This window comes from Merops nubicus, unplaced genomic scaffold (assembly GCF_000691845.1).
Source record: "Merops nubicus isolate BGI_N331 unplaced genomic scaffold, ASM69184v1 scaffold47643, whole genome shotgun sequence".
NCBI lineage: Eukaryota > Metazoa > Chordata > Aves > Coraciiformes > Meropidae > Merops > Merops nubicus.
In genome coordinates, this window is record NW_008601844.1 from 4,410 (window position 1) to 14,308 (window position 9,899).

Consider the following 9,899-nt stretch of genomic DNA (forward strand, 5'->3'; position numbering starts at 1 on the left):
AATGGAGGGCTGAGCCCGGCGGGGGCAGGCAGCGGCATTGTGTGTGGAGCCATAGGGGCAGCTCGCTGCCCTGCCGCCGCAGCCTCCGTGCCCAGCCTCCTCCGTCTCATCTCTGCCGTCCTCTCTGCTCCTTTATGTCTTTGCCCTGTCTTTTGTGGGATGGAATGTTTGGCTTTTTGCGTGCCGCCTCTTTTCTGCCCTCGAACTATGCAGGTGAGCTCTGTATTTGTAGGTAGAGTGGAGGGAGAGAGCAGAAAGGCAAAAGGAAGCACTTCTAATCGGAGGCCGGTGATGCATGGCACCCAGGGGCAGGCCCAGTGGGAGGGTGCAGCCCAGCCTGTTAATCCCAGCATGTGATGGGCTCTCGGGCGCGTCTGGCCGGCTCTCCGCTGGAGATGGGCAACTGCATGCTGGGACTTGTAGTCTCCCTGGATTACACCTTACCAAGAGGGAACGATGTCTGCAGCCATAAAAATGCCCCTCAGGTAGATTCTCTGGGTTTTTAGGAAGGTGCCACGTGGGTAGAGACAGCTGTGTGCATGGAGGGAACCCCGTGTCTGCAAATAGGCAGCAAAAGCATGTTCACCTGTTCTTCCCCACATCTCTTTCAGATTGACCCGAAGGTAGCGTTCCCCCGCCGAGCACAGCCCAAGGTAAGCACTGCGGGCAGCCGTTGCCACCCCGAAGGGTGAAATTTGTGGTGGTGACTCTTGTCCCTCCGTGCAGGGTTGTCAATGTGTGCAATGGAGTCGCTCCCTGGGGTTCTTTCTGCTCAGGACTCACATCGAGCAGGAGCTGCTGTGCCCTGCTGCTGGCACGACGTGCTGAGCTGTGCTCCGCTTCTCTCGGGCTTCCAGCACAGCCCTGGGGGCTTGTGTGGCACCAGAGGAACCAGGAGGCGCCTCGGTTGTCGTTTAGGATGTGCTAGTTAGAGATGGTGAAATAAATGCTGCCCAGGGTGGACTTAGTCCTGTGAGGTTGCAGCCAGTGTCTGGGAGTTTCGGGCTGAGGGAAATGCAGAGCAGCTCTGTGCTGTGGTGTGGTACAGGTGGAAAGAGGGTCGGGTGTGTGCATGCGTGTGTGTGTACAACTAGGCGTGTGGCAGGGAGCGGGAGAAGGATTTTGTTGTGTGAAGTGCCCTTGCTTGCTTCAGTGCTGGAAAAGACAGAAGGGGTTTGGTGTTGGACCTTATCTACAAGAGATTCTTTGCAAGAACTTTTAACTGAGAAGCCAGCAGTATGCTGGAGATTGCCTTTAAACTTTGGGTCTCCCTTTAACTTTGGTCTTGGATGGGAGTTTTAAAGTTTAGAGTCTATTCTGAGTGATGTCACAGGAGAAAGAGCTGGGGAGAAGCAGCGTCGAGAAGCAGAGAGGGAAGAGAAGACTGGTGCTGGGAGGGAAGTAAGGGGGATCAGGCACTGAGAACAATTGGTGAGCAGGTATCCTGAGTAACTGGAGCCAGGAAGCACATGGTAGGAATTGGGTTAATTCCATTAAGCAGTTTGGTGACAGAAGGTGCTTTAGTGTTAGAACGGGCTGCTCTCCAAGCCAGGGAATTGCTGCGGATTAGCCCTATGCTCCTTGGGGTAATTAGGACCATGTGTTCCTCTGAGAGCAGGGGTGTAGCCAAGCAGCTAAGGGGAGGATGCAACTGGAGAGCCAGTTCAAAGGCTCTTGGTGTGTCCCAGCCTGGCAGCAATGGCCCCTCTCAGGGTAGTTAGTTTTCTTCCTTGTCCCAGCAGCACGAGTGGCAGAGGGATCTTCTCTTGGCCTTCTTGCAAAGGCAAAAGAGATTTAACTGGGAGTTGACTGGGCTCCATTTAAGTGGCTGTGGAAAGGCTGTGAAATGAGGCTTGCTCCATGGAAGATGGGATGCTCTGGAGTTTTTGAGCTGGGAGGGCAAAGCCTGGGGAGCCTACCTGTGCTGGCAGGCCTCCTGCCTGTCTTTCTGCTCTGGGAATCAGAGCAGGCATCTCTGGAGGAGGCTGGCCGTGGTGTGGCAGGGCTGCAGGAAGAGCTGGGGAGGGGACAGTCGTACCCCGTGTCTTTGGGGCAGCGTGAGGGCGCCGAGGGAGTTAGTGAGGGGAGAGGCTGGTAACATGCTGTCTGAGGAGGAGGTGGTGTCTGGGTGCTGGCAAGCACGGTGGGGTGGCATGAGGGGCAGAGTGTGAATTGGGGTCTGGCGTGGACAAATCTGCCAGCTGCTTTTGGCCAGAGGGCTTTGGGAAGGTGGAAGCTCAGCTGCAGCGAAGGGGCAGGCGCTTCCCAGCAGTGCAGGGGAGCGAGTGGCCTTTGCGTCTCCTTCTCTGCTCGCTCTGGGTTTATTCAGTGAATTCCTGTCCTTCCTTTTTCCAGATGGTGACCCGAACGAAGAAGATATTTGTGGGTGGTCTGTCTGTGAACACTACTGTGGAGGATGTGAAACAGTATTTCGAGCAGTTTGGGAAGGTAAGTCTCTTGAGTGGTGTTGGATCAAAGCTGTTGCTTCTGGGGGAAAAAGGAGTTTTTTGAACTGTGGAGGCGGGACTAGGAGCTTGCAAGTCGTTTGCACAGGGTTAAGTGGATTGAAGGTCAGTTACAGATGCTGGGTGGCTGTCATGTCTTTGTAGGGGCTACAGCCAGTGACTCCTGCTCTGTGATGGTTTGAAACAAAGTGTTTGTGCTTGTGTCTGGATTTGGTAGGACCTGGGCTAAGGAAAATGATTTTCCAGCTTTTCCCTCTCCAGAAGCCTCCTGTGGCCCACAGATTTGCATTTTGTTCATATGCTGGAGGAAGGTTTGTAGACACTCCTAACAGAGTGGTTGTAGCATCAAACCTGTGATTTTGGCCTGTTTCTAACTCAAAGCCTTGTGGTTCATATTTCAGTAATCCTTTGTTAAAAATAAGCCTTTTGGTCCTGAAACTCCTGCTGTGTCTTGGGCAAGTGGTGATGTTAGTTTTGGATAGTTGATGAAAACTTGGCACTGTGGCTGTCCCTTGTCTTGGTCTGGCTCTTCTGTGCCAGCTGGTGGCTCAGGGAAGGGTGGGCTTCTGTGGATGGAAGTCACTTGTGCTGTGGTCCCTGACAGCCAGATGTGCAAATTTTGGGTCAGGACAAGGATAGAAGGGAGCTCAGTCTTGGCCCTTCAGTCCCCTGTCAGGAGGCTGTGAGCTGAGGTGCAATCTCAGTAGGGTTAGACTAAAAGATCCAAATATTTTCAATGGGATTAGGAACTGAAGGGGATCACTGTACCCAAATACTGAATGCGGTCACCTCTGGGCCGGGGCACTGTGACTGCTGCACTCTTCAGTGGTGTTGTGCTTGGGTTTGCTGTTTGGGGCAGAAGTGTTGGAAAGCGCTGGGAACTTCCTAAGGGGGCAGAAGACATTTTGCTGGGTGGTAATCTGGCCAGCTTGTTGCAGATAGCACCATGGATGTGGAAGAAAGTAGTACCATGTGAAGTGTATAGCGTGAGGAATGAAGGCTTTGATATTAATTTTCTTTTGAAAGATCATGTAAAAGAGTGATGTTATGTTAAGGCACATTAATTGGTGAAAGGAAGGGGAGTTTTGTAACCAGTTTCACCTTATTGTTGGAACTTTTGGGCAGAAAAGTTTGGGACAAGTGTTTGCTTGGTACCTTTGCTCACCTTCTGAAGTCACATCTGCATGTCCTGGGATGCTATTGTGACTGCAGGACTCCTTTGTATTTCTAAGAGAAAGTGGCAATAGCAGAAGTGGTCCAATGTCCCTGTGTTTGCTAGTCATTAGCTCTGGGTGGTTTTATTTTTTATTAAAAATAAGCAAACTCTGTTGTGTCCCCAGGAGCTTTTACGTGGTGTCACTGAGGGTGTCACCACTAAAGGTGGTGCTGTCTGCCTGCCTGCATAGTCTGGAGGTTGTTAGTCTGACTTGTGCATGTTCTGTGCTGCTGATGGGTGCGTTTGATAGGAAAACAAAAAGGGCGTAATCCCCTTTGGACCTTAACTGTGCCTGGGTTAATTTGAAGCAGAAACACATCATGTAGCAGTGGCTTTGCCAGCAGTTACAATTGCTCTGGTTTGAGAAGTGCTTCCCGGTTGTTTTGGGGTGTTCTGCTGTTACGTTCCCCATGTTTGGTTGTCATGTGCTGGAAGGTGTCCTGACGTCAGGAGACAGGCAAGAACTGGTTGTGTCAGATTGTTTCCCTGGGACTGGGCAGAAGGGAGAGTTCTGCATAGCTCTGTGCGATTCATCTCCGAAGAACCAGCGTCCTGGACAACATCCGGTGCTCCCAGTCTGCGTGAGGCCGATGCAGTTCAGCTGTCTCCTTGGCTTGGGGAGTTTCTGTGGGGAGAGCTCAGGGCTGCCCAAATTGACTCTCCATTTTTGGGGCAGTTTCCTGACTCATCTGGCCTTTCCAGATGAGGAGAGACTCCTCAGAGCTCTTGTCTAAAGCATCGTTCCTGGTCTGTAACCATCTTCCAGGCTAAGCCCCAGATAATTCACCGAAGGCCAGGAGAACTGTTTCCTGAGAAATTCTCTCCGGTCAGTAGCTCCGTGTGGCTGATCTGCAGGATCAGTGGAAAGCCTGTTTCAGAGGAGAGCCTCTGTGGCCATCAGCTCTGGGGTTCTGAGCTCTGAACGTGCCTCTCTGTGGATTCTAAAGCGAAGAGAAGCCTGTTGCCAGTTTCAGATGTGAGTCATGGAGAACATGATTTTTGGTACATAGGCTCTTTTGGTGTTTGTTATGATACTCTGGGACCTCCTAGCTTTCAGAGGTCTCCTAGGATCCCTTCTTTAGAGGTCCTCTTGGTGGCTGACTCTGGTATTCATCTCTACAATTTATGGCATTTTTAAGTGAGAGGTGGTGTTATCCTTATGTTGGAAAGCCTGTCTGAAAAAATATTGTCTAAGTAATTCAGAATTAATTAGTGTTACTTTTGGAACTAGACTGGGACTGTGTAAAAAGGAATTATTAAGGATGCCCTTCTCAAGCATTTCCTCAGAGGACTGACCCCCTGAGGAAGTGCTTTTGTCTGTGTTCCGTCTTATGAGTGGCCCAACAGTTTTCTAGGATCCGAGAGGAGAAAAATCACTCCTCTTTCCTCCTACCTGTCCAGGGAGTCATGGGAATGCTTAGGATCTAGAGAGGAGAGAGCAGGGAGCACCAAGTCATCCTGCCTTGATTCCTCAAAATCGAGGTACCAGCTTCCTGGGGGTGATTTTTAGTCAATCTTTGAGAATCCAGTGGCAAGGTCAGTTTGGATCTCAGTGTCAGGGAGAGATCATCCTTTGCTTCTGAGGCTAAGGAAGTACAGACTGCTGGATGGGTTTTGCATGAGGGTTATATCAGGCCACAAGTTTAAGTGTGTGTTAGATATGCCACCACTTACGGTTGTTAAATTAGGATAGATGCTTTTTGAAAAATGTTTTAGTGCAGAGAGAAAGCCTGCACATGCTGTAGGAATTACAAGAGGAAGTGCTATGGCCTGCACTACAGATGAGGTCAAATTAGATTATCATAATATTCTCCCTGGTCCAAATCTGTGAGCTGCAGTTTGCAAATCTAGCAGGGTAACTAGTGTCCATGGGTCTTGGGTTGGAAGCAACACACCTTGTGTGCCCGTTAGCAGGAAAAAAATGGTAGTTTGGTTGGGCTGGAGATGAAGTGGTTTCCCACTTCATAGAATGAATTTCCCAAGTCTGATTTTTATACCTTGGCATTTCTGCTTACTCTCCTATTTTTTGTTTTGTTTTCTTGCTGTGTCCAAACCCTCTCAGCCTTGTAAAATAGAAGTAGCAAAAGAAAAATGAAAATGTGTGAGGAGGAGAACCATGAGTATTACTTAGGGATAAAGGAAGAAAGGGAAAGGCTGGCATCCCAGGTCCTCATATCAAAATACTTGGTTTTAACAGGCACAAAAGGTGAAGTTTCAAAGAGGATCCCAAATACAGTTTGAGTTTCTCTGCTTCAAAGATGGATCACTTTTTTTTCCCCCTCTCCCAAAACTGTGACTGAAAAACATGGGCTGCTGTTTTCCTGAGGAAGAAAATACAAATGATTTTTTTTTTTCAGTACAGTGAGAGAGATTGAGAAGTGCTCTCAAGCTGGCTGTGGTTAGTCAGGTGCAGCTGCTAGGGCTTTGAACATAGCGGGATCTCTAGGAAACACTTCTGGCTCCAAAACTCAAATCTCTTTGAGATGCAAGCTAAGGCCATGCTTTCTAAAGCAGATTATTTTTTCAACAGTAGGGTAGAAGTCCTGGAAAGAATTGCATTCACAGTAAGTGTAGCCAAGTGTCATGGCTTAAGCTGGATGGTGTTGGAGATCTTTAGACTGCGTAAGGATGTTTTTCAACAGCCTTTCTGGATTCAGGCTACCGCCCTCACCGAAACCTGAAACAGAAAATGAGAAGGAAAGTGTCTTGCACCTGCCACTGCAGACTAGTCCTCTGTCTAGATCAACATGTATGAGGGTGCCTCAGAGGACCTCAAGGCCCAGCCAGCTTCCTCCTTTTCTACTTCAACCCATAGGAACACATTGTTCTATGGTTGGTTTTTTTTTTCTGGAAAAGGAGTTGTCCATCAAAATAATTTCTTTGGACCATTTGGTCTCTGATCTTGTAAACGAGGTTACTTTTTAATATCATGTCTGAAAAAACTCAGATTGTGTTTCTTTTTCAAGGGTTGATGTGATGAGGCTTTGTGGTAAAGTCAAATACATTGCAAGATAGGAGGCTCAGAACAAATAAGGTCTTTTTGTCATGGAGCTTATCTAAGATGTGAAATCTTTGCCCCAGGATTTTGTTGCTAAAATTTGCATAGGCTCTGAAACGATTGGACAAATTAATGGAAGTTCTTTTAAATACACAGACATCCCTTTGAGTTCAGGAAATCCTCAAATCACAAATGGCTTGAAAGGTGATGGAGAATTCTGGAGTCTACTGTAATACCCTTGCCTTGTCTTCATGATCTTCCAAAGGTGTCTGTTGGTGGTTGGTATTTTGAGGATGTTGGGCAAGGTAGACCTCTGCTCTAACTTGGTGCAGCCAGACTTTGGCTTGCCATTAGAAGAGAAGTTGATCCTTCCAGAAACTGGAAATAATGCGGAGGTCCTGGAAGAAATGAGGCCCTGGATACAAATCAGGTGTTTGGATTAATGGCTTTCTTGTCTGCTTTTCCATTTTGTGAAGCAGAAGTGCAAGAAATCTATTCACAGTGACGTCTTTGCATGACTCACTAATCAGTTGTGGCTCCAAGGGTGCTCAAGAAGTGCTTTAAACAGTCTGTGACTCTCCCTGGGCCTGCAGGTAATCTGTGTGTGTGGATGAGTTGGTCATGAGAGCTCAGCCTCTCTGGGAGGCAGATCGTGCCCAGCAAGAGATCTGCTCTCTAAAAATATCCTGGAAGTAAACAAGAAAAAAAGATCTGCTGAGGTCTGAGGATGATTCTGACCTTTAGGCTGCCATCTAATACTCAGCCCAAATTCTAGACCATTTGCCTGAGACAGGTTCTGAGATACCACTCAGGCAACAAGTCTGGTACTGTCCTGACCAAGAGAAACCTGTGTGTCTGAGGCACTGGATTTGATGAGGGTTTGTGTGTCTGTCACAGATGCATATTCATGTACACCTGCCAGGAAAATGATGTGCTTGACTTGGGTATATGAAATGAGTTTTCCCTGCTGACTAATTGGAGAACCTTTAGGTACTGATGGGGAGTTTCTTTAAAGGAAGACTTGTTCCTGAGCTTACAGGGGGTATGATTTCCCTCGCTTTGGATTGGGAGAATGTTAATTAATTAATCCTTAATCTGCCGCTCTCTGGAAATTTCGGGGATCAAAGCTACTTGTCAACCTGCTGTGGATTTCCAAACTGGATTTTGGATTTTCTTCCACAGATCAGAGGGCAATTTATGCAAATTCTCACGCATAACATGGTTGCAATGAACAGATGGGGAGGGGAGGAGAAGGGGAATCTGATCACCTCTCTTGCAGCAGTAGGCAGTTTGGCTTCTGGTAACAATGCCTCTGGAACAAAGGGTTCTCTGTGCTCCGCATCTGGTAGGCAGATAGCCAAAAATGCTGTAGGAGTAATGGTCATTCAGGTCTTCAGTGGTGCATTTGATATTTGCCAGGTGCCCCTGGTGCAGCACAAGAGTGGGCAGGGACACCTGGACAGACTGTCCTGCTTACCTGTGGCACGGAGCGGGCTCTGTCCCTTGGCTGAGTCTTAATCCCAGGGTTTTGAGAACAGCCCTGGAGAGCAGGGTAAGAAGGGTCCCCTGGCACTGTATGGGCACAGCACGCCTGCTCCCTGGAGCTGGGCTCTGGGTTGTTCTTGTCCCCAGAATTGGCCTAGCCAGTTTGAGCAGCTGGGAGAACCTTGCAGGGTTGCTAAGGACCTCTCTTGACAGGATGGACGAATGGTTTCTAGATAATTTTGTTTATATTTCTGATGTTAAAGCTGTCTTGGCAGTTATTCTGCCTGATTTTTCTACAACTATGTTGCCATGGTTCCTTCTAGGACTGGCCAAGCCATCTTTAGTTGCTGTTCAGGTGGAAGATGCCTGTCTCTGTAAAGCCGTTGCTTGAATATATACAACTTTCTTCAAAGTCTGCCCATATGGAAATGCACCCAGCATTTCTCATCAAACATGTGTTGGAAATTATTTACTTTTTAAATCTGCATGAGGCTGTCATTAACTTCCTCTTTTGCAGACACTTATGTGACTGTACCAGGAAGATAGAAAGATACTAGAGTGGCACTAACCCACTGAAAAAAATCAGGCCTTTAGGCCAAGGCCAGATAGATCATACTGTGTTTAATTTTGGTATGAAATGCCTCATATCTGTGCACCAGAATATTGTAGCTAAGCTGAGAGCTGCTTTGGTGGAGACTCTGAAACCTGTCACTGTCACTTTTCCTTCCTGTCACCACCACACTGCTCTCATCAAAACCTGGTGCTGTTTTGAGAGGGGGAACTTGCTGCCTTCCTGCAGAAGGTCTCAGCAGTAGCAAATCCATGGAGGATTAAAGAGCTTCCTCCCCAGGGACAAACCTTTTTTCACTTTCTGAATGCATTACCTCCACTGAGCCAAAGCATTTATCTTTCTTGCACTCCCATTTGGTTTTCCAAAGCTAGAAGAGCTACTGGAGACAAAACTGAGGAGGTGATGTTAGACATCTTGGGTTTAAGGCTCAGAAATATGGTACCTACCCCTCAACTGCCAAGTACCTGCCGAAGAAGTAGTCTCCTGTGGTAGGGTTCTTTGAGAAGGGCACACCTAGGGAGCAAGAGTCACTGCTTTTGGGACCCCCTCTTTTTTTCTTGACAGTTTTGATCCTCATGGCTAAACATGGGGAGAGATATTCCTTAAAGTGAGGGGAAAAAAACCCCAACCAAACAAACAAAAACCTTGAACTTCTGACCTCAAATATTGGATAACTGTAGCCTGGACCAGCAAGTTAGTTCCCTGGGAGAGAGCCTTGACCATTAAGCTAAACACTTTTCCAGTGAAGTGGTCTGCTTCTTTGACTATGTTTAAAGAATTGAAACAAATATTTATTTAAAGGGGGAGGAAGGAGGGGAAGAGGATAGGGAGAGACAGTTCACCCAGAAAAAAAGTCTTTGTAGAAACACAGTTACGATCATAGATTATATCCACACCCTGTTAAAAATGAACTTAGGGATGTTTCCGAAACTCCTAGGTGCTGTTTTCCACCCACTTCTACATCCAGTTCTCTCTCGAGCAATTGACCCGTTTTGTGGCGCCCATCAGGGGCTGGCTGGGGATGGCAGCTCCGTTCCCTCCCCCGTGCCCGGATACCCTGTGGCTCCGTCCCTTGCACCCCTCGCCCCAGCTCCGCGGCCCCGGCGGCTCTCGGCGCGCTGCCTCCCTTAGGCCGGGGGGCGACGCAAGATGGCGGCGGCGCCT

The 9,899-nt window shown here is 48.2% G+C and overlaps 1 protein-coding gene across 1 annotated transcript in view; it reads left to right on the forward strand.

Moving 5' to 3' along the window:
- LOC103770837 (RNA-binding protein Musashi homolog 1-like) overlaps window positions 1-2,448 on the forward strand; it is a gene marked incomplete at both ends in the record, with an annotated part of 6,851 nt that extends 4,403 nt beyond the window's left edge. Inside the window, 2 exons of the mRNA XM_008938113.1 lie at window positions 612-653; window positions 2,356-2,448. Of these exons, the coding sequence (XP_008936361.1) occupies window positions 612-653; window positions 2,356-2,448 (135 nt within the window). The remainder of the gene's footprint in view (window positions 1-611; window positions 654-2,355) is intronic.
- Between the last annotated feature and the right edge of the window lie 7,451 nt (window positions 2,449-9,899).